Consider the following 25441-nt stretch of genomic DNA (forward strand, 5'->3'; position numbering starts at 1 on the left):
TCATTTTCCTCAACCATTAGGGAAAGAAGCATACACACACAGAGAGACATATATATATATATATATATGAGACAACTTCCAGAAGCAAAGGGGTTTAAAAGTGAGGAAGAAGGCAGGTCTCTAGATCAAACCGGGAATTCAGAAGAAAGAAAGAAATGAAGAATACCAACTCCTTATCATTCCTTTCTAAAGATTTAATGCTGCAAGCTGCAGAATAAGGGATGAAGCTTATTCACCGCAGGGATGTCTCTAAACCATGTTCTCCTTTGGCATGCTTATATTGTTAAGTGAAGAGAAAAGGGAACTGCAATATTTGAGTCAGGAATAGACAGACAGATAAGCCTTCAGGAATGAGATCATAAGTGCAAGGGAAAATTACTGAGGTCAAAGTTGCTGCCAGATTCAGGAAAGCTGGGATGGGAAGTTGGTGCTCAGAAAGATGAGACGCCACCACTTTCCTGTTTTTTGATCTGATTGATCTCCTTTAATTTGTCACGAGAGAATTTATATCCCAAAGATGGTATTTTCATGAGGCACCAAGAATTTGGTCCCAGAGGATCAAGGTTATTTTCTTCTTTCCCCTCTACCTGACAGCCTGTTAACACTCCAGACTTGAAAAAGAACACACCTTCAAAAATGTACAGAAATCTCACTTTTTCCCCCCTTACACAGGATCACAGAAATGTAAACCTGGAATAGGTTTCAAGACATTTTTCACTTCAATTTCTTGTAATTAGGGAGAATAACTATCCTTAGACCATTCCTATTTATGTTTGGGCTATTTGGTAAAATAAAGTACAAGTTCCAGAGGGAAGTTTCTGTAAACATGCACCCATTCAAAGAATCTGTGAAACATCTGCTTCAAGTGGTCCTTAAAGTGTTTTAGAGTTACGTAAGTCCACCTTCCACTTCTGCAGTCATTCAACACAAAAGATCACCTGCACATTCAATACAGGTTTTTTGTTTCATGCAAGTCCTCTTCAATCTGTTTCAAGTTCAATGCAAAATTGAGACAGTGGTAGGTAACCTTGTTTTTCAGCTGGTGGAAAGATTAAAAGAAAGAATGAACAATTCCTCTGAATGTTAGTTTGAGCCCAGCATGGGTGAGGGAAGCAGTGTAGAAGCCCTCAATATCACCAACTGTGTATACCCATTTTCTTGACTTTCAAGTGGGGTAAACCACTTCGCCAGGGAAGGTTTAGACTGGATATTAGGAAGCATTTCTTTACAGAACGGGTTGTTGGGCGTTGGAATGGGCTGCCCAGGGAGGCGGTGGAGTCCCCATCCCTGGAGGTGTTTAAGAGTCGGGTTGACATAGCACTGAGGGATATGGTGTAGTTGAGAACGGTCAGTGTTGGGTTAATGGTTGGACTAGGTGATCTTCAAGGTCTTTTCCAACCTAGATGATTTTGTGATTCTGTGAAACACCCAAAAATATATAATTGTTATCTTTCTGCTAGGAACTTCCTTGTAACTACAGTTTTCAATTTTTGTATTAAAGTCATTTTGAGCTCTATCCTAGTAATCCCGCTGCCTTATCTAAATATCAGAACTGTGGAAACAATTTTATCCAGAAGCTTAATCAATAAACTAGCATGAATGTTATGGGATACATTATTTTTTTTTCCACTTGCTAATTGACCAAACTGATGATAAAAAGTTGAATTGAAGAATCTCCACAGAAAATCACTTTAAAAAGTTACGTAGAAATTAAATATAATTACTGGTGAGTACCATAAGTATGTGCCAAGATGGCATGTGCTAAAGCAGAGTGTAAAGTTTGGCCATTTTATGTAACTTTGTATTTGGCACACTAAGAAAAAAATGGAAATAACAACCATGCAGAGTGTAAAGAAATTTTCTTGGTTATCATTTTATGATTTCTGTATTTTCAGAATATTAGATAATAATGATTTCCCTTCTAACAAAGGCAACTTTAAAAAACCCCCAACCAAACAAGTTTTTTATCAACATACACTACAAAAGTCACTTTAAAATTTACAAAGCTAACAAAATTTAAAAGTATAGTTTTGTTTCAATCTCACAGATAAAAACAAGTTTTATTTTTCAAAAATAGTGTCAACTCTTTATTGCAAATTTTTTTATCTAATAGTTAAATAAATTAAGAAACTTACAAAAATTTAGGTGACAGAACAAAAAAACTGAAACAATCACAACTAACCCCTCTAAAATCTGTGAGCTTCTAGCCTCTCAAAATTAAGAAAGAGTTCAAAAACTGCCATCTTAAGATGACTATCTAATTATCCAAATCCTCCCAGCTAGCATTACCGATTGATGTCCCATATATGTAGTACTGCACCAGCCAGTGCTTTCAAAGGGTTAAACGCAGATTTGAAATTAATCTGCAACTTCAACATTTGAATTTTGTCATTTATAAACCTACCATACATTTAATGGCAATACTTTAATGTGTCTGTACAAGACAGAATGTTGAATACATACATAACAGAGGTCTTATTTGCTTATATAGACAACACTAACTGTACCTCGCTCAACTCTCGGTTGTCTCAGTAGCAAAGAACAGCAATACCCAGAGTAATTTTGTATATTGTATTAAGCATAGAAATCATATCAAACCCATTTAAATGCTATTCAAAATTACTTCAGCTACAGAAATTCAAACAACGTTCAGGCAGAATAGGACTAAGGATGTACTACATAGTAGAAACGTCAGTTCGAGTGAAATATTGTACTCTGTACTGGAAAAGATAACATTTTACTTCCAACCAACAAATGTTTCTGGAAATAACTAGCTTCATGGTCCTAAGGATTAAGTCACAACATTTCTCATAAAAAATGATTAATCTTTACAAAAAGGCAGGAAAATGAGACAGCTACTGCCGCCCACTTTGACATTTTCGTTCTTTGAAAAAAAAAAAAACAAACCCAAAACACAACAAAAAAACCTGAACTAGTTTATGAACAACAGCTATCAGTAATGCAGATTGCCAGATGAAATAATTTATCAAGTATATTTCTGAGATAACGATCTTTTATTCTCTGCATTAAAAAACACAGTGACATTAAACAGCTTTACTAAGAAATCTGATAAGCCTTGCCATTGAACACAGAAGTCCTGAATAAGAGGTCACATTTTCTATACCAGCTATTTAAGTCTCATAGGAACACACACAACCATATAATTGTTGTTGTTATGTCCAACTGATGGTTGGAGTCCTACTCATTTGTAGAAGGCTCACCCAAGAGTTCTTCTGGCCATATGAACACTTGCACTTATTCCCATAGAAAGTAAAACAAATAAAAACTGTTTCCTTCGAGCAATGATACTTCATTCCAGTGCTCTCACTTACTTGAGTTATTTTTTCAACACCTTGAAAGCCATGTTTCTCAAAATGTTCAGCTATATTTAGGAAGGTATGACGTTCCAGATAACGGCAGTTACTGAGTGCAATTAAAAGCCGCTGTTCCTAAAAATTTGTTTTAAGAAAAGAAAGAGTATAATAGTTAGAAAACAGAAATATCAGCATGACCAATACTGTAAACGTATTTTATTGACTCTCTGTGATAAACATGCTGATAAAGTGGAGTTTACAAATATTTTTGTCAATAAAACACCAAGAACTGAGTGAATATCAAGTATGATGATTGAATATGTGTGCTTTTTCTTATAGGATCTGGAGCATTCACTGGAATAGCTGTGACTAATACAGAACTGTGGTTAAGACTTCTTTACAAAAATTAGGTTTGGACAGCTTTCCAGGAAGCTGTTTCTGGCTTTTACTTTGTTTCAAGAAATATGCTAAGAGTTATGACCATCATAAAATTAACTGAAGATCATCTTCACTTTCACATGAAGCTGGCTAAAACACGGGAAGCAAAACAGGTATTGAATGAATGCACTCACCATTCTAAAATACTAGAAGGCTCAGAAGTACATAATAAAATTCCAGCAGCTAATTTGAAAAAATTCTAGGTGATTATAACTTTTCTCTGTTCTTCAATGACTTTTTTTTAATTACAAGGTCAAATACATTCTGGAGTTCAGATATCAGAATTGCCTTTCCCTGACCTTGGTGCAACAAGGTGTAGTTTCCAAAGAAACAAAGAACCAAACAAGATAGAACTACTATTTAAATAGATTTGGTCTTTCCTCTTCCTTTCTCCTCCCAATGGGAAACATTTTTCTACCTCAGATGAAGGTTCAAAATCATCACAAGCAAATATTTTGAAAACAAAATTATTTGGCAGTAAAGTCATCATAATAATGCAGATCTGATTAAAAATGGTGTTGGTTTTCACCCTCAGAACTCCTGACAGTTTTGTATTCCAGTAATATGATGACTAGTACTGACATGTGCAGTTGCCTACTTTAAATTATAATCAGTTGGTATACAGACTATTCAAAAAATGAGAATTTTAAAAATAGTGACAAATCTTACTCTGGTCACTCACTTTCTCTGTTCTTATTAGTCAGGAAAGAGAAGATAAAGTGTTCTGTGATTTACAGAAAAAAATTAATATGATACCATGGAAACCAAACATTGTCAAAAATTGTTGATTTCTTTTATTTAAGCATTCACACCTATGACATATGGGAGGAAGTCACAGACACAAAAAGTTACTTTGTCAACAATTAAAATTTATGTGTTGCAAGAATAAAATGATATAAAGAACTAATTATTATAGTCTGCAATTCAGAAACTTGGCCTGATTTGGCAATCTGCGATTCCTTATTGTAGCTGGAATGCTTATTGCTCTTGTAAATGAGGCAAAACTGGGCTTCTGACAACATTTAAAATCTGTACTAAGGAATATTAATCTCACAAGAGGTTCTCACTAGATTTCTTGCAGGGAACAACTACAGTTGTTTGTCATCAGTCACCCGACTAGAAGGAAGTACATTAACTAAAACTAAAGTGTCAAAAATGTTAAAAACCATTTTTCCAATTTCCTAAAAAACAAAAGTCCTAACAAACCAAACAAATAATCAATACTTACTCTCACTTAAGTATTTTTTTGGAAAAACTACATTACTGAATATCCGTATCTTCATAGGTTTTAAAAAGTAACTAAGAATCAGACCAGTTCTTATAATTTAAAACAAGGTGATAAAACAAAAGTCAAATCCTCAGGCGTCTTAACACCAGTGCTATTTTCACTAATTTCAGTGATGCCATTTTACTTTGAGGAGGACCTTGTTTCAAAAATATGTGATTATTAGTTACCCGAAGATGGTATACTAAGATATCATAAACAGACGGTACTTTTAAAGCAAGTCTTACATTCAAGCCTTATATCCTTGTATTTTCTTATGTTTATATACAACTGTATCTAGGATATGCCTCTAGAATACAGAAATGCTCTCAAAGAGGAAAACAAAAAACCAGAATCACTTAAAAATAAGGACCACATTACTGTAACTTTGATATTAAGTTTCACATCAGCTTTTAGAAATAGAAGCCAAACTTACTGAAGAAAGACTCGAGTCTTCATGAATGCTTCCAAACAAATCTGGAGATGAAACATCAACTGAAAGACTAGAAATATTATTTAAAAAGTGAGTAGTATAGTCCTTTTGATTATCTGATACATGATTGATACAAATGAACAATTGGAACAGAAGATTGGAATGTTGTTTCAAGCTCCCTCACACCAGATAATAAAGCAGCTCACATTGCTCAGTTTTTTTAAGATGTCCACAAAGCCTGCAGGAGCTTTGTGGACAGACAGTACTATTCTAGTCACAGACCTTTCCTTCTTAAAGCATTTTAATTTTTTATAATTTCTCTGGTTTGCCACAGATTCTGTTTTGTTTTCACACCTATCCAGCCAATAGAGTCATGCAAATAGCAAAAAAAAATGGCATTAGGAACACAGTTAATTTGCTTTTTTCTAATGCATACTGCAGGTATCAATCTGGCTTTTTGCAAAGAAATGACTGGTACTCTTGGAAACTCAGACTACTCTGACTTATTTTGGTCCCTAAAATAAGTGGTTCATGACCAATTATCAAACAAACTTTCAAGAATTTAGCAAAAATACCAATAGAACCAGTCAAAATAGGAGGGAAGATAAGAAAGACAGGGGCTGTTTCTCCATGACTAAACATTACTTCGTGATAAGGACAACTCATTTCATGTAAGGTCATGTCAAAAACAACATACCTGCTTCTACAGCACACTACTCGTGTCATTGAATAAAATTATATAAGTAATACCATATTCGTTATCTTCTATAATATTTATTACATGATGTCAGTTAATTATTTGGCATAAAAAGTATCTGCTCTTAATTCAAAGCATTGCTAGCCAGAGGCAGAAGTATTCACAAGAAATATGAAATAACAGAGGGGATAAAAATCATACCACCACTGAAATTTGTAACTTGCACCCACAATTTCAGAATACTACACCTAGGTCCTATTTATTTTACTTACTGTGCCGTATCTATGTCACCATCAGGTTTGGTGCTCAGTTGTTCCAAACAGTCTATAAAGACCTAGGAAACAATAAAGTAAGATCTACATTTTCTGCCAGAACTGAAAAAAAAAAAATCTTAAATTCACTTTTACTACAGTCTATAGAAGCAGAACAATCATCATTACCTTTCTTAAACCTTACATAAATACAGTAACATTTTAGTTACACCTTTTGAATGCATATTTCCAATTCTATATGCATCACAGTTTACTTGTAGTAAAACACAGGAGTTTTTAATGTTGCTAAGTGATTTTCATCATGCATGTCTAAAATTATGCAGTGATAATCTGCTGATTTGCAAAAAGGGCATTGTTAATAGTTTTCAAGTGTTCAATCTGAACAGTTGATCCCAAGTAAACATCACAGAAGCATCACTAAAATCCGTTTTTTGTTTTGGCTCATGATTTCTTATTTGAGAAGACTACAAAAATGGTTCAAAAGCCTGAAGCATGCTATTATCTAATTTCAAATGAATTTAAAAAAAATATCAGATTTGTTACAAAGAATATTGGTTTCCGATACAAAAATGAAAAGCTAGATCTTCAGCTGATGAAAATCAGCATTGCTTCTTTTCCTGCAGTATATTGATGTTAGATGACATCAGCTCAGCAAGTGTCTCTCAATTGTCAGTAAAATCTTGAACAGTCACAATCAGTAAAATATTTGAATATGTCATTTACCCTCTGAGGATTTGATTCAGATTCAGCTAGTAAGCTCTACATACTTTTAAAGTCAAACATTTCTCAGTATCCCAGAGTGTATCAGAGGAATTACACCTTTTGCGATGTGGGCAGGGTACAAAGCACACATTTTTGTTGATCATTTGCGTTCACAATTTCATACTTAAAAGTGCTCGAGTCACCTGCATGATCCCAATGCTTAGCTGGCACACATCCTCCTGTGTTTTCTGCTGCTGGAAAACCTGAAGATGCAAGCATATTACGTCAGCAGAACAGCTTCACATGGCCTTATTCTCAAGGAAGGCCTGAGTAACCTGTCCCTAAAGAGATGACACAATTATAGGTATGGCTGCTGGGACACAGTGTTTCCTCATGGATCCATTTAAATTTTTCCCCACCCTAAAAATAGGGAGAGACAATACAAGTCCCAGTAAACAGTCTGACAAGAGTGAGGAGATAACACACTAAAAGGAAAGAAGTCAGGTGTACTAAGGTACATGTGATATGTATCATTGTTGGCTAATGGAATTGCAACAAAAGCTCCCAGGATATTCAAAGATCTTTGCACCCTAACAAGAAGGATTCACCATGAACTGCAGATTCTTTTGAATAATGTTCATCAAGAAACTAGACAACCTAGCCATAACAATTAAATAAGGGAGGAGAGGGAAAAAATACCCATACAGAGGGGGCTCACAGGACTTTGGAAAACTGTTAAACTTTCTTAGATCACTGAAACCTGAAAGAAAACATCAGCATGACAACCAATCAGGGCCTCAGGGTACTAAGTGGATGGGGACAATCAGGACATCTGATTTAGAATAAAGTTTACAGCAGGAAAAAGCTGAATCTAAGTTCTGCAAGTAGTCTGGATGCAACACTGAGTGAAGAGTAACTCCTAGAATGGCCACCCCCTTTTTTTTTTTCATGTAAATAAAGTCACATCTACTGCTATCTGAAAATTGCATTAGCAGCATTTTTTTGAAATAACAGCTTTAGAGATTTAAATATAGGTCCAATATGCCCCCCCCCCCCCCCAATTTGTTGTTCCCTAACAAAGGAAACACAAATGCAATTATAAAAGCTAGCAGCAGTGAAAAGGGTATACATGGAAAAAAAATAAAGTTATACCCCTGTATCATTCTCTGAAAGTTCTTGTTCTGAAACCCAATAGTAATTTACATAAAAAGAATGAAAATAAAATCATAATTAAAACTTACGCTGGCCTCTCCAGGTTTGCAGTCCAGCACAGTTTTAAGAGATTGCAAGGAATGGATAATGCACTGTTCAAACTGTGATGGCTGAAAGGCAAATGACTTGTTAGCTTTAGATAACTTCCATGCCATATGGTAAGCTCTTTATTTTCAAGTTATCCCAAATATGGAAAAAAAAACCCCAAAAATCACGATTCATATCTTACCGGGGACCCTTTCGCAGTGATGTACATTTGTACTTAAGTTAGACAGAATTATTACCACAGACTAATATACATTTTTTTAATCCGAATGAGAGACTTCCTACACCAAACAGTCTGCTCTAAAAGAGCCATGAATGATTTTTATAGCTTGTTCGTGGTAGCACATATTGACAACTACATTATAGATGCCTCTGACACCCTTCTTCCTCCCCTCCTTGATCTAAGTTGTGATGGAATTTCAGCTGGGATATCTGATATTTCTGCATTTTAAAGCAAAAGGTTTCTGAAAAAAAAAAAACAAAAAAACCAGACTGAAATTGCTTTCACATGGAAGAAAAAAACCCACTGGTTTGGGGGGGCCTTTTTTTACTTTCAGGTTTCCAAACCTGAAGTGTGAATGTCTTCATGCATGTATCAATTTCACTCTGAAAGTGCAAACGAGTTCACAGCATCAGAGTCATTAGTCAGTTTTTCCTTGTCTTTCTCTCTCCCCTGTTAAGTCAGACTTTTTTTTTTTTTTTTTTTTTTTTCATCCAGTACACAGTCTATGGCACATCAACAACTTTAGACTTAGGAGTAACTTTTATGTCTGTAAATGCTGGGGTGGAGGTGGATCATGAAAGTGATGCCTGCTTGGCAACCAGAAAATCATGAAAAAAGCCACTAAGACAATCTGTATTTATTGGTTTTGGACCCGTTTAAAAGAAAAAGAACACCAGTAAAGTGCTGTTCTTGTTTTTTGTTTCCACATAATAAACCATCACACTTCAGGAGAAGAAAGCTGTTCAGATATGGTATTATTTGGATATTATGAAACTGAGGAAAGTTAATTCTGTGTCTTACTGCATCTCTTACCTGGAATATAAATGCTAAAGGTGTTATTAACCAATATTTCCTACAAACTTAAAATACAGTTTCTACTTTAAGCCTAAAATTTCCCCGAAGAGACTGCCTAGTCCTTGTTTATACTGGCTAATTTTTGCTACAATTTTTGCTGTAATATTATCACAATGAACTCTATTCTAGTAAATAAATAACCCTGCTATGACAAAACATTGTCAACTGCCACCATTAAAATTTGTCATGTCTCAACCATGGCCTCAAAAGGTATCTAGGGAAGTGCTGTATACAAGGAATCCACTGGTGATTTCTAAACATAAAGAAGACTTAAGTAGTTTTTAAAACAAAGATGGGTTAGGATACAGCAAAGGCATAAAGAAACAAAGCTTTTGTGAAAGATCCTTCCTCCTCCCTCCATTTTACAGATGTATAGAGTGAAAAACAGAAAAGTTAAGGGACTTGCCCAAGTCAGCGGCAACTGAAACCAAGACCAGAAGCTATAGATCTGGTTATAATACTACAATTGCCCAACAACACTCCTTCCTACAATGTGTATATTGTCATTGCTTAATGCCCTCCTACTCAACTTCAAACACATATTTATAGAAGCAAATAAGAAAAACTAAAAAAGTCTGTGGAGCATTCTCTTAGATAATATACACAAAGTGCTCTCCCTCCCACAGGCCCTTTCTGCTTTCGCAGATTGTTTTTAAGTCACACCTACAATGCGCTTGCTGTTTTTTAGGCATTACTCATTACTGTTTATTTCCAGAAAGCATCTCACTAATTTATCTGAATTTGGTTTCAAGTCATTTGTTGTTTGCGTGTAGGCAATCTCCTGAATTAGTTGCTTTTCAGTTCAATTTCTCATTATAACATATAAGTGACCTATTTATTTAGCTACAGACCAATTCCATGGTAGTGAGCCTACTAAGTTATGAAGCATTTTGATATGAACTGAACTTGTTGTGACTTGTTGTGTCACTTCTTGTGAACTTGTTGTGACCTCAAAAAAATTTTTACTTCAGTAAACCATCCCTAAAATATTACAATGAAAGTTATTATTGTTTCTTAGCAAAATCATGCTAGAGGGCAGCAGTAATTATACTGATACATTTAAATAACCCCACTTAAGTCAGAAAGTCGTGCTACATATCTTGATGTCCAATTCAATACATGGCACAAATCTGCAAAACTTTTATTTACGCCTTTTTTTTTTTCTGTTTTGCACCTTCAAAAATATTGTTGTCTAGTAGCACCATTATCACTTAAAGATACTTCAGACATAACAGTTTAAGAAGTATAAATACAGTGTTGGAAAAGGAAGAAAAGAAAAAAGTAACTTTGTGTTTGGTGATGGGATCTGTTAAGAGTGCTGTAAATAAGTAACCACCCAAACAAAAAATTTTGTATTTTTTATCTTCCTATATTTCCCTATTTTAATAAAACTACAGCCACTGGTATGCACACATATAGACACAGTCCAAAGTAATTAATTTTTTGGAGAATACAGAAACCAGTTTCATTACACTTGCAAAAAAAAAAAAAGCCAGCAAAGAAAGTGCCTACAAGACACGCAAGTATACCCACCAACGATGTCAACCCTTCATTGTCAACAACCCAGTCTTCCTTTTCAGCTAACCTCTTTATATCTGTAAGACAGAGCAAGAGGGGGAAGGGGAGGAGGGAGAAGGTATTCATTTTCATTATTAAAAACTCCTTGAACTTGAAAAGATAAACCACAGACATTGGGACTGCAATGACTAGGCATACAAGCAAATAGTACTAAAAGCTTCAAAGCTTTGAGCATTCTCAAATGACTAAGAATGGAACTCGTACATAGTATGCTGGTGATACCACATTGAGAAGCATATCTATGATACATGGCAAGAGTTGCATGAAGCACATCTTTTACTGGAAAGCTTAAAATTAAAGCAATATTGTGAAGGCTTTGGGCTTGTTTTTATTTTGTGAGTTTTTAATCACAACATAAAATACTGCATTTAAGGACCCAAGTCTCTAGTCTATTATACTCCGGCTCTTAACTAAATATGAAAGAACAACTGTCTAACATTTTAGCAAAGACAGAAAGGACGGCACATAATTCATATTTAATAACTATAAAAGAGGCAGAGAGTCCCCACTCAGGGTCAAGGATCCAGGGTCAAGGATCCATGGTGCTAGACTTTCTTCAAAAATACATGAAGGCATATGCAAAAAGCACTCTCACGCTACCCAGAAGGTGATAACTTCTATAAGCTTACTGAAGCTAAGAGGAGCTAAGTCAGGACGTGAATCCAAAGCTCATGCACTGTAAACAATTCCTCTATGGACACATGCATTCTGCACCACAGCTGCTTTTTTTTTTTTTTTGACTTAATTGACTTGTAAACAGAACAAAGATGAACTGTGTGCAGTTCGTGGGGGCTTTAACATAGTTTTTCACCCACAAATTGCTCATCAGAACTGCCTGTACATCATGAAACTGCCTTTTAAATAAGCAAAGATTTTGTTCAATTACTATCTCTCCCCAAAATCCAAGGAAAGAGGATAACTAATGCGTGCTGGCTGAAAGGTATCTTCGCTGTCTTGATGCTTTAATTATCTAAATTAAGAAGCTTGATTATGGTGTCATACCCTGCAATTCTACATCTCATGGAAGTATAGGCTTCATGTGGATAAAAAGTATTAAGGGATTATGCAGAATAATTACTGTGTTCAGTTCCCTATTTAGTAAACCTCTTAATTCAACCAATATTTTTGTGAGGCTTTAGAGAGTACTGGTCAGCCTTTACATGTTTTTGTGGCTACTCACTTTTGCATTCTGTTCTAATACAAATACAAAAGAAACAAAATTTCTTTCTCATATTTCACTGCTCACCAAATTCCAGTCAAATACATTCATGTAAACCCCCTGGTCTAGTCTGGCATTCACATAATTTTGCTTTCATGACCTTTATGACCAGTGATCGCATATGAGAGGAAAAGAACACAGAATGCTTCTCAGGGCCTGCATGAGTATATGATGTTTATCATAACACAACAAGAAAACCCTGTGTGTGGGCAGATTTGTCCCATTTAAATAGCTGGAGTGCTCTGTAAAAATTTTTAACTGATCTGAATGCCTTTACCAACTTGCAACATACAGCAAGAGGTGAGATTGATCTTTCTATCAGCAGTCTATGCATTTTATATTTCAGAGAGATTACAGAGGTGAGATTCAAGTCCAGGAGAAGCCTTTTTGACTTATATATTAGATGTAACTGCATCTGAGATCCATTTACATAGCTGCATGAGAATATCCATTAACTGTTCTTTTGCTGGCTAGATGAAAAAGATACACATTATCTAGGAACGTAACATACTGGCATCTTAAGGGATCTGATCTCTCTTGATTCAAGAAAGAGAAGTATGAATAAAGATGTTCAGACCAAACAGAGAATCATCCACACATTGACTGGTAAAACCGCCTTTATAGAAATCTAAGGTAGACTACCACAAGAGTTTTTCCTCCACAGAACATATGTGGCCAGCAATCAGGATATAAGCAGCAGAAACTCTGGATCTGAACAAAGACCTGGGCTATCATTATGATGCAACAAGTACACAAAACTAGTAAGAAAGCAGACTTTTTGGCCAAGAGCTTCATTATTAATCACGTATTGGAGCTCTCTGGACTGCACTGGAGAAGCTAGGTGAAAAGATCAGAGATTAGATAACAGTCAGGACATCTGAGGAATCACTCACAATTCCTAGAGGGCAGTCAATCCAACAGGACATCAAGTCACAATAAAAAAAAAAAATTATCTACCATTTAAAAAAATACTATAATTGATGTGCTATGTGAAGAAAAGCAAAAGAGACTTCCTCATACTTTAAGTGAAATCTGAAACAGTAGTAATACTTTCCACATACAGTCTTAAAGAGACAAGATAACCTATGTACTTGTATGGCCAAGTAGCTTGATATTAATGCAGAGAAATAATGCTAATGCTGAAATGGGATTTAATAAAAAAATTAAGAGCCAAGAATACAATTAATATCAACAATGTATCAAATAAACCATAGAGACCTTATGATTTGTTGTCACCAAAAGTTTAAAAATTTGCTTAATATAGCCACCTGCTCTTGGCACACTTAAGGCTTAGGTGAAACACTCAGCTTCATGTCAACCCACAAAATAATGATGAATCATATGTTAAAGATTAGAAAGTGATTAAATTGTAAGATTAAAAAAGCCCTTATTTTTTTAACATTGAGGGTAATCAGTCTTTTGGAAAAAAACTCTGCTAAGTGAATTAGTAGATCAATCTGCCCTGATTTTAGGAGAGACATTTATTTCTGAAAGATTTACTTCATTCACATTTAAGTTTCAGATTTGAATACAAGATGGTAAAATGAATGGTCTCTGATGTACAGACTCACATTAGATTTAGAGAATGTCTTACTGGCCTTGACAATCCAGACATTTATGGCAAAAGCTGTGTACACAGCAGGAAGCCTGGGGATTATAATGTTAGTAAAAGGCCTTGGAAAACACACAACTAAAATATTTCGCAAAGGGCTATGGATTTTTATTTTTCTTGGGGTGATACATTGCTTATTTAATTCTTTACTTTATAGAAGAACTGAAAAAAGAAAAGAAATGATATTTCCAATATAGAAAAGCTGCATCATTAGATAAATCACTTGCATTGTAAAACTATCTCAGCCCAAAGGAAACAGATCTAAAGTACTGTATTTATTAGACTAAGGGAAGAAAGGACTCATAACACACATTTCTGTCAGAAAAGTGAAATACTTGAGTAACTCTTGTGAGATATTACAGAACTCAGAGGAGTCCATTGCCACTACAACATCTGTAACAAACATGGTTATCTTCCAGAACATGGTTTGGCCTAATCAGAGGCAAAAAAAATGACAGTAAGCAAAAAGACCTGCAGCGTTCTATTACCTTCAGCTGTATGTTGTAAGGTCACTATAATGCAACGTACACGAAGGTCCAAAATAAGATCCTGGATGATCTGAAGCATATCATTTGGTATCTCAAGTGCAGTAAGAGACTCAGAACTAAGCCTGGAAAGCAAATAAAGTTAGACTGAAGTGTAAATCTGCAGGGTTTTTTAAGCTTATATAACTTCATTGGTTTTTAGACATTTTAGACTGAATTTTTTAGACATTTTCTATGTATGTGAACATGGTAGCTCCATCTGCAGTGTATCTTTGAAAACTGATCTTCCCATTCAGAGAAGATTATTTACTTAATTCAGAAGTTTGAAAATACAGATTTATTTTTCTGTAACATTACAATAATGTCATCACAGCAACACGTCAACTTTTCCCACTGTCCTCTTGCACATCCCCACTGCCTTTCTGCATCCATCTCTTGTCTTACAAGCCAAAAATAATCCTTTTGGAGACGTAGCTTTTTTTGCTGGTTTTATGAGAATGCCTAGATCAAATCCTAGGTCCGCAACAGGATTTCTGAGATACAGTTTAGCTGCATTACAAGAGTAACAGCCATCAAGCTGCTATAAATGGTGATGTGGCTGTGCATCAGATTGCCAAGAGTACACACATTTAAGGGGCTAAAATACAGCTACTGCATCACCTGCAGAGTGAAGAGTGAATTCATCCATTGTTTTGGTCACAACTCTGACCAGGCACAAATCACCAGCTAATACAACTGAGGATGGAAACCTTCACTTCCATTTTTTCCTTTAGAAATAGTAACACAGCAGCTGCTTGCAAGGAACAGCATTTCAGCTTTAACTAAAAGGCTGCAGTTGTGCTCAGACTTTAGTTAGGGACGCAAAGTGAGGTTCACTGCTTTTATCCAATTCCTGGATATTTAAGCAAGGACAATTCAAATGCAGTCATTGTTGTTTACCCTACTGCTAATGCTGAGCAAAGCACAAGTACTAGAAAATGCCAGAGAACAGGAGTAGGAAGGCACAAGCAAACAAGTTTGAGTAGCAAGTGGAACATTTCCAATAATCCACCTGTAGGCTCCAGTTCCTTACCCCAGTGTTGGGCATAAACCATCAAAACCCCACTATTAACCAGACTATCTGCTCAGCACAACTGTTGAATTAAGTAGATTACATAAATCTGCACTATTTCGGCCATCCAGGAAACACAGGATGTAAATACCCATCTGTGAGAAGGTTAGGTGACTTTAGACTACACAGAAGTCCTGTACTTAAGAGTTGATTCCATTTCTAAGGGAGCACACAGTTGTCACATCCCTAAAATCATATTTTTCCACATATAACTCACCCTAACAAATACTGTAAGGCTAGAAATTTATGTAAGACAAAAGTCTTGCCAACAATGGCTTCACTTTATTGCATAGGTCCAATTTATCCTCTGGAACCTATTCATACTGGGCAATGACAGAATGGGGTACAAGACAAAGACCGTGCAAACACCCCACTTTAAGCTGTGTGATAGATATAAACAAGCAGAAAAATTAAGATCACACAGATGTACGGGCAACTACTGGTTATCTAATTTTGTAAGTTTTATCATTCTTAAATACAAGCAGAAAACAGTATATCATTTGTGAGATGTCTGAAAAAGAGTAAAATTCTATCATGTGCTTCATAGTGACTATGTTAGAAACTATAAAAATAACACTTAAGCTCTTATATAACTTCTCAACAAATAAGGCTTTTATGCAATGTGCAGACTCTTCGTGAGAAGAGTCCACCTTCATCACTGGTGTGAGTCACAAGAATTTATTAGACTGTCAAAGTGTGGCGGCTCAAAAAGAAAGGTACTTGCATCACTTGCAAAAACTTCTGACCTGGTCATCACTGGTCGGTACCCCATCAGGGTATGTTCAGTTCCTCTTCTCCAGATTGCCCCTTTTCTTCTCTACTTTTGACCACTTTGCATTAAAGTCTAGCTCATCACTTTACTGAAGTACCAGCACAGGCATCAGTAAGAACACGAGGTAGGGAAAAGAGTGGGAGGGAGAGAGAATTTCCCCAGCTGTCAGTTCAGTTCTTCATTACCAGGGCAGTGGCCAGAAAGCAAGAGGAGATTCTCCGAAAAAGTGTCTTCATATATCCTATAACCTCAGCCTGGATCATACCTTGGATGGCACGACTCTGAAGCACAACCAACCTTTAGAGAATCTGTTGGTTACATTTCCAAGCCAGTATTACAGATGTGCAAGCGTTAAATTCTAGAATTTTATAATTTGAGTGAAATTGGATTGCTTCCCATAAAAGGGCAACACTGGTGCCAAAGCCTGTTCTCTTGCCCCTTTATATCTCTTCATCAAATGCCAAGTCAGTTTCTTCTTAAATTGGAAGCTTTCCATAAAATTTAGCCAGAATAAGAAACTTCACATAGATTTTTTTTTTTTTTCTAAAAGGTTAAAGTACAGATAATGTAACTGACAACAGACTTCAGGAAAGTGTTAAGCAGGCTTGACCACAGGTATGTATCACTGCTAGCTCCATCTGCAATAAGAATATCTACACGTGATTATATCCCATTCTTTTCTTCCTCTGTGCTTTGCTTGTTACCTACTTTGAAAACTGCAGACAAAAAGTACAGTATCATATCCAGGTATTACTCAAGTTTCCAAAAGATAATGACAATTCTCTCATCCTCCACAGACAAATGGAAGCAAATTCTGTATATTAATGAGACATTCTGTAATTAATGACATGCACATTACTAAATTTATAAAGAAACATAATTATAAGCGGAATGACATTATAAGCAGGAGTATCACCTTCCATAAAACAACTGTAAATTATGATTTGAGCATGCTATTTTCACCCACTTCGGCAGAGATGGGAAGACATGTAGCAAATGAAGCAGATAATTGCTTTCTACCCTGAAGAATCAAATCCTGTTTCATCCATCGAGTGTCTATGCTATGCCCAGCAAATATTTTATTTAAACTTTTTCATAAGACACTATGGAAAAATATGAACATATCATTATGTAATAAGACTATATCATGACACATTATTTAGTACACTTGCACACAGAATTCTAAATCTGCCATAAGTATTTTTTTTATAATCCTGTTTTTGAAAATGTTAACATTCTCACTACTCAGGGTATTTAATACAATAAACAAAACAATTTGTCTTAAAGCACTCATATTCCAGGAATAGCATCATTTTGTAGGTCCACAGATTCATTTACCTTACAGTCTGAATAACATGTGTTAGCCACTGGCCAGATAGTTCAGATTTCATCTCCCAGCCACCATACTGTCTTGATTCTCCTTCTCTGAGGCTGAATGGAAGCAAAGCTCCACGGATAAGTTTTACCAGAGAGTGCATCACTTCCTGAATCATTTTCTGCATCAGAAGAAGGAAAAGAAAAATCAAGCAAAAAGCTCTATCAATGTGCTTAAGCAGCAATATACTTGCTATACAAAACAGCTTGGAATGTATGATTTACAGGTGGCTCCCCATAGTAGACAGTACAGGAGAAGGAGGTATAAGGACACACAGATAATTTAAGAAATCTGATTTTCAAGGTGGTGACACTAAAGTACCTTGCTATGAAGGACAACTGAAAGAAAGAGAGGTTTTCCCCCCATAGCTTACCTTGAAATCATTTTGTCTTTGCCTAGCATTTTTCTTTGATCTTTCCATTTGGCCAGATCTTTCAGCAGTCTTGTGAAAATGAGAAAATTGAAAAGTGTAAGTATCTCATAACCACTGTTAAAATAATTCTGAAAAAGGGGGTTTCAAAGTGAAGAAGTGAAAACCGATGAGTTTATGATGCAATTATAAGAACTCATGGCATCTCAATAAGCAAAGACTATATATATATCAATACACTCTATTTACTGTAGGTCAGTGTGCTAATGTTTAATTCTGAGGAACAATGTGTATTTAAGACAAAGTCAGAGATAGGCATAAGAGTAGCTCAAGCAATACGAACTTCACGAGGTCAAAGTTTTCTCATGGCAATGTTAGTGGGCGTTAAAACATATATAGTCCAATTGTGCATCAAGTTTATATGAAGAAACTCTAATTTCTCAGCATGGAAGCTGCCCAGAGAAGGACATGAATGTGAAGTGGGAGACACTTCTTGGAATGAAAGCAATTTGGAATTGTAACATGTGAGGGGGAGGGTTGGGGGTTTTTTGTTTGTTTTTAGGAACAGCATTGTGTGATGATGATCTTTAAATAATTCAATTAACTGTAAAAGAGACTCTGCAAAATAATCAGCATCTTCATGGATGGTTCACTTCTTTGAAAACCAAGGAACGTGAGTACACTTTGCATGAGACAGTTACAGTTGAAGAAAAACATGGTTTGACTAATAGTCTTCCTGTTTGTAGTTCTAGCCTTCTGTGGAGTCTGCTGAGAACATAGTGGAGTAAGTTATACCAAAAAAGTTAGTTCAGATACTGAGTTAAGTGCAGATGTAGAATTTTGTAGTTAGAAAATCTCCTATTTTATGTATGTACAGCAACATCTACTGGGCAATAAGTGCAATAACGTGACAAGAGCGTTCTCAAAGAATCAGTTTACTTTCAAATCACTAATTTGAAATGCTGTATTTTTCAAATTCCCTCTTTAGCATTTCAGATTTTTAAGGTAAAATAAATAATTTAAAGAGAGTAAAAATTAGAGAAAAATAGAACTGCTTAACAGTTTTGCAAAATACATAGCTATAAAAGTCTTGTACTTTAAAGCTCTGAATTATAAAGTTTCAGACAAGGAGAACAACACTTGAGTTACTGCTGCATATAATGCTCACTTCTTTCTTCTAATGCCTTAAAAAGAAGATAAGCTGTATTCTTTTAAACCTCAGGTAAAAACGTAAAATTCACACTGTTTTACAGCTGGATTAAAGAACAACAAAAAAAATTCACAGATCTTTGATATCTTTCTTTTTTTTTTCCTCTTAGTGGTTTTGCTGAAGACCAATCTTAAACCTTTCCTGCACAGACAGACCAAAACTATCTTGTGGTAAGACCAACGGTTACTACTCACATATGTGACTTCACCTAGAGTGATTCAAAGAACTCAACTTTTCAAACTGTTAAAAATACTACGTAAATCTTTAACTGACAATATTTTAAGGCATATAGCTAACCTTTCAGAACTAAAAAGAACACTCCTCCAAACCCCCCCCCAAACCTACAACCTGAACAAGAGAAAATACAGCTTGAAATTCACATGTGGGGATTTTCCTTCCACATTTTTAAAATGTCCTGAAGACTTGAATAGCAAATTGACATGACCCTCTATACCATTCTCACAGGACTCCTCTTAAAAAACTGTAGCAATCACCTTGCTTCCTGAATGAGAATGAATAGAAAGCAACATGGTAAAAGAAATTTCTTCATGGACAATTAAAATCTGTATGGTCTCTGACAGAAAAATATATAAACATATAAAGTCTTGAATGTGATGTGGTAACAAATATTCCTAGGTGCTCTAGAAGAAGTCTTCTAGTTTATGCCACCCCCTCCTCCCACTTGTCCTCACTTGATTGTGGCATGCAGAACACACAAAAGGAACTGAGGGCACTATTCCTCCTCTCTCCCCAAGAATTTGGGAGGCTTCCGTAAAGCTCCCAAAGGAGCAGGAGAAATCAAATGTATGGGGATTAGCTTCTCACAAAGCTCAGAATCTGGCCTGACAGAAGAGTAGATGTACTATAAAGACTAACAGGAAAACTACCTCCTCCTCCTGTTTTGGGTTGTGTTTTTTTTTTTTTTTTAAATACATGGAAAAAATGTTTTGTTCAGACATGACATAAGTTCACTGCATTTTCCACTTGCAGTCATTTTCATGAGCAGAATTTCTCAACCTTGTTTACAGTTGAAGTCTCAGTTTCTCTAGAAATTGCTTTCTTTTTCATTGTACTCAGAAAAAAACCAATCACAATAACTTAACAGGTGAATTTGTAAAGTCTACTTTCCAGTGATACTGTTGTCAAATATAAAGGTTGTAATTTCCCTCATGAAATTATTTTTGTGAAAGTCAACAGTACTAAGATTTATTCTTGATTCTACTTCCTTGACTGAACATTATGAGTAAATGTCGTATCTTTTGATTTTATCATGTAAAATGAGGATCACAAATAGAATCTATTTCATTGTAGCTATAATGCTCTGTATATTGTCTTCATCATACAAAGAAAGGGCTATAGTACCTATTAGTATCATCATATGAAAACATTATATTGATTTAGACGGGGGCAATAAATAGAATGACCTCTTGAGAAATTAATTCTTCAGTTAGAGAAAAGGAAAACAACAAAATAAGCTTACAAACTTCTTTTTTCCAAGGTTTTTGTTTTATTTTCTACTAAAGCTGCAAAGAATATCAGGTATCCATGGCTGCAGTTCTGCTTTAAGGATAACTGTGTAATGGAATACTGTAGCTGTGATGACATAAGGATTTAAGCAGAGCAGGGCACTGTAAGCAGGGCAGGATAAAAACAATCTCGACAAATGAAACGATAGAGCAACAGTTAAACAGAGAAGTTTTAGATGCACAAACTTTTAGGTTTGATATAGAAGTTAATCTGAATAATACGCATGTCCAAAAGCTTGCTTATTTTCCACCTGCTCTGTATCATCCCAATTATCTCTACATCTCTTTACAGACCTTGTCCTCAGAGTTTTTTTAGGACCCAGAGTGAGTGAGTCCAAACTGCAGTCAGCAGGACTTCCCAGTGATAACTATGCAGATGAGGTGTGAACTAGTGCTTTATCATCTGTTGATGGAACAGAGCACTGCCTTTCACTACACTTCAATCACGTGTCTGTCAGATTTGCTCCTTGAGAATATGCCATCACTACAGTTCTACTTCTGGAGAAGAAACAACATGGCTTGAGAACCGGAAGTGAACTCTCTGTTATAATTCTGTGACTAAATTTTAGAAATAACACAACCCCCCAAGCTATTTTATTTATCTGGTAACAATTATGATGGTAAACTGTATATATCTAATTATTAAATGTATCCTTTCAAAATCTGTTAATAATGTGCATATAAAAATGGCACGTCATGAATCATTACTTTTTTTTTCCCTGCTTCTTGGATTATCGAGATTATATTTACATAATTTGCAAAAAACTAGATCATCTGAGCAAGAGGACTAAAGCACAGGTGATTGCAGCTGACTGCACTTCCAGACTAGACTCCCTATAGTATGTCTGTGTATACCACTCTGGGCCGTGGTCATTTTGCAGTTCTGGTCTTGAACATATCCTCAATTCCAAATACTTAAAGCTCGAGAAATGAGTACTCTTGTTCCAAACAAAGGAAACATTTTTTTTTTTCTATATTACTTTGTCCTTTACATATCTCTGTCCTTCATGAAATTTGCTATTTTTTCAGATCACCAATGAAGGGCAGCTGGCCAGCTATGAGTAAGAGGTGAAACTACACAGATACTGACTCCAACATCTGCAACATGGACAAATACACCACTGGCAGAATTCTAAGTAATTCCACTGTATGCTTTTACTCTTTTAAAAAGAAAAATCTCACTTCTATAGGTTAGTATTGCAACACACCTTACTAGTCAGGGTAGCATCTCTCAAATGTGTAAGAGTCTTGTGTATTGCTTTATAAACCTCCCTGATTAAAACAAGTCATCACTTCTTCCAGTGAAATATAATACTTCAAACATAATTATTATGGAGCTTTGTTTCTTAAAAGCATTTTATATAGAAGAATCCATACCTCACTAAATAAACTTCCATTCACGTAAGAAATCCAGAGCTTCCAGAAGTTGGGCAGCTGACTTACAACAAGTTTTGTCAACTTTTCAACAAATACAACTTGCTGAGGAGCTTTATACCGCCAAGCTAAAAGGGGAAGAGGGGATGGAAAAAGCAAAATTAAAAAACTTTGAATTAATAATAAAAAATGTACTACTAGCTTGCTGTTGCTTTGCATTACACAAGTGAGTACACAGTATATATAAAACCTTTCACGTAGGAATGAAAAAATTTAAAGTGCAATCCCTATATGTGTACACAATTGGTACACATACAAGCTCTTTCTTCTCTTCTCATATGCTTATAATGTGCTAGCACTGTAAGAGTATATAAAGAATAGGCCCCTTTGTAGGGGTATCTAATGCAATCCACCTAACAATCCATTCAGCCAGTCTTCTGTCTTCAAACCACTCAAAAGTAAGGTAACACCAAAGCAATCAAGACGTTTAGAAGTTTCAAATGATGAGGTGGTGATGCTGATGAAACAGGGCTGCTAGGATGGGCTAGCAATTAAGGCAAACAATGGAAACTAGATGATCTGCTTTATTTACAGCTCAAAAAAATTTTCCATTGTGGCCTGGGGCAAATTGCCAACCTCTCATTTCCATTTGGTTGGTAAAATCTTATCTGAAAAACAGGGGAGATTCCAACATTGTTAAAACTCAATAAAGTATCAGTAATTATATAATGAGATTCCTGGATGAAGAACACAATCATAACATACAACACTGTGGCATCTCTCACTTCACGAACCTACTTATGCTCCTGGTACACTGGCTATTAAAACACATCAGGAAAATAGCTTAAATTTTGGCAGCAGATAACTTTTCTCAATTCCTTATCAAATGGGGCAAAGGGAGGTTGTTGGGGAGGTAAAGAGAAAGCTGAACAGGGGCAGGAGAAAGTACTAATTAACACAGAAAATAAAGGAAACTTTATTAAATACTTTTCTATAACCATCTGTCCCCTCCACTGAAACTTTTCGATTATGATGTTTTACAAAACAGGGTATTGGTACAACAGTGACAAGAGACTTACATTTCACCTCAAGAATTAGAGTCCACTTTAGAACACTTGGAAAAAGAAATCACAGATTTTTGGGGAAAAAAACCCAAAAACCCAAACAACAAAACATCCAATAAACCATAAACCAAAACAAAACCAGGTCCATGTTTGTTGATGTGAGGTTTATGTATAAACTGTTCTTTTATAAAAGTTAAAACATGATATTATCCAGTTAGGCAAAAATAGCTGCCTAAGAGCATATTAGGTAACTAGTAGGCTTCACCAGAGCCTCACTATTTTACTGTGTTGGTATCCAGTCTTGAACCTCCTTGAAGTACAGCATGCCTTCAGCAGCATCCATTCCTCGAGATGCAGGTCAAATATCGGTCCATTTCTTTAGCGGATGAATAAACACTTGCACTACCCAAAATATTATTTTTCCTCATGTCCAAAAAATTTAGCAACTCTGGATTAGCATTTGAAAATCCCAAAAATCCAAAAAACCCACAATGGAAGCCCAAAATTTGGAGAGATACACTGACATAACTGAAGTGCAATTCTGCTGATAGTGATGCATCTGTTTAGGAGGCATGAAAACTTCAAAGCTCAGCTAGAAAACTCAGTGTGGACACAAATAGGATGTCAGAGCACTACTTTTGCTTAGTGTTGGTTTATGATTGTCAGAGAACTGGTCTAGATCCAGTAGCAGAAAAACTCCTCTTATTAACAAAAGTTGTGACTACGCCAGGAAGCTGTGCCAACACTGCTATAGCAACAGAGACTCTCTAATGCCAATCAACGCCAAGTTCTAACCAAAAGATTCCAGTTCCTTCAAAAAACCATTTCATCTTTGCCAAAAGCTCTAGCACCAACCCAAGGTCATAACCAGAGATGTCTGTTCCTAACTGGAAACACACTGGCAAGATTTACTTCATAGAATCACAGAATCATTCAGGTTGGAAAAGACCCTTTGGATCATCGAGTCCAACCACCACCTACTCTGCAAAGTTCTCCCCTACACCATATCCCCCAACATCTCATCTAAACGACCCTTAAACACATCCAGGGATGGTGACTCCACCACCTCCCTGGGCAGCCTATTCCACTGTCTAACGACTCTTTCTGTGAAAATTTTTTTCCTAATGTCCAGTCTAAACCTCCCCTGTTGGAGTTTAAAGCCATTCCATCTTGTTCTGTCACTAATCACCTGTGAGAAGAGACCAGCACCAACCTCTCTACAATGTCCTTTCAGGTAGCTGTAGAGTGAGATGAGGTCTCCCCTCAGCCTTCTCTTCCTCAAACTGAACAGTCCCAGCTCCCTCAATCATGTATGAAATTCTTTTCCCCTACAGGAAGCATACTTCAGGCTTAGTCCCAAGCCTGCAGACAGCAGATATTTATTAGAATAAGCTACTGCACATCATGTCAAAAGGACATTCTGGCCATAAATTCAGGCTACTTTGACTTTGTTGCTAGAGAAAGAGCCAATCTATATTAAAGCAGAAATTTGCTTTTATTCTATTTATTCTATTATAATCTGTGCTATAACATCCTAAGCATGAAACTAGAGCTATTGTTTACCTATCCTCATGAACATATGCTTAAGCAAGAGCTGAATGATATTTGAATGCTGCAGTTTCAAATTCAAAGTAATTTGTTCGAACAATCTCATGAACAACCATTGTCAATCACCCTGGGGAAAACACCCACACCAAAACACCAAAAAAGCCCAGAGATATCATTCCTTAAGTTTGCTAAAAAACCAAAAGGATGTGTAAGCAACATCAAAACAGAGCACATCATGTCATATTTGGAATGGCAGCTCCTGTCCAGGTACCACAAATGGTTGGTTTGCTTTGGCTCTCCACTCAGAGAAGAGCAAGGATGGTAGAGCTTTCAACTGTTTCTAAGCGTGCACTGGACAGGTGCACCTAAGTACCAACGAACAGAACTCAGAGGCAACTCATTCTAACTCTAGGGTCTTACTGGTGGATTGGGCTCCTAAGGTATTATGATGCCTCGATCCTCCAAGTTTTCCTTTGAATCTTGGTTTAAACTGCTGGATACAGAATCTGCAAAGCTTGCTGAAGACTTATATTTTTCAGTTTGTAAAAGGTTATGGATCCATAACTAAGACTCTAAAAGCAATGATAACTGGTTGAATTGAAACTGCCTTCCACAGATGCAACTTTTTAAGCAGACACACATGCTAAAGAATTCAAACAAGGAAAAAAAAAAAAATGGATTTTGGATGTAGCTTACTACATCAAGTGTGGCATGTGTATTAGTGGATGCTTTGGGGTGAGAA

At 36.0% G+C, this 25441-nt stretch overlaps 1 protein-coding gene across 3 annotated transcripts in view; it reads right to left on the minus strand.

Annotated features, from left to right (window-relative positions):
- The window catches only part of EXOC2 (exocyst complex component 2), a 132442-nt gene that overhangs the window by 39058 nt on the left and 67943 nt on the right, over positions 1-25441 (minus strand). For all 3 annotated transcript variants that reach the window (XM_074873226.1, XM_074873237.1, XM_074873246.1), the window contains 10 exons: positions 22091-22215; positions 17981-18049; positions 17571-17728; positions 14353-14474; positions 10989-11050; positions 8362-8442; positions 7324-7383; positions 6419-6480; positions 5453-5519; positions 3333-3449 (listed from right to left, as the gene is read on the minus strand). In XM_074873226.1, coding sequence (XP_074729327.1) covers positions 3333-3449; positions 5453-5519; positions 6419-6480; positions 7324-7383; positions 8362-8442; positions 10989-11050; positions 14353-14474; positions 17571-17728; positions 17981-18049; positions 22091-22215 — 923 coding nt within the window. The remainder of the gene's footprint in view (positions 1-3332; positions 3450-5452; positions 5520-6418; positions 6481-7323; positions 7384-8361; positions 8443-10988; positions 11051-14352; positions 14475-17570; positions 17729-17980; positions 18050-22090; positions 22216-25441) is intronic.

The sequence above is a fragment of the Strix uralensis genome, chromosome 1 (assembly GCF_047716275.1).
Source record: "Strix uralensis isolate ZFMK-TIS-50842 chromosome 1, bStrUra1, whole genome shotgun sequence".
NCBI classification, from domain to species: domain Eukaryota; kingdom Metazoa; phylum Chordata; class Aves; order Strigiformes; family Strigidae; genus Strix; species Strix uralensis.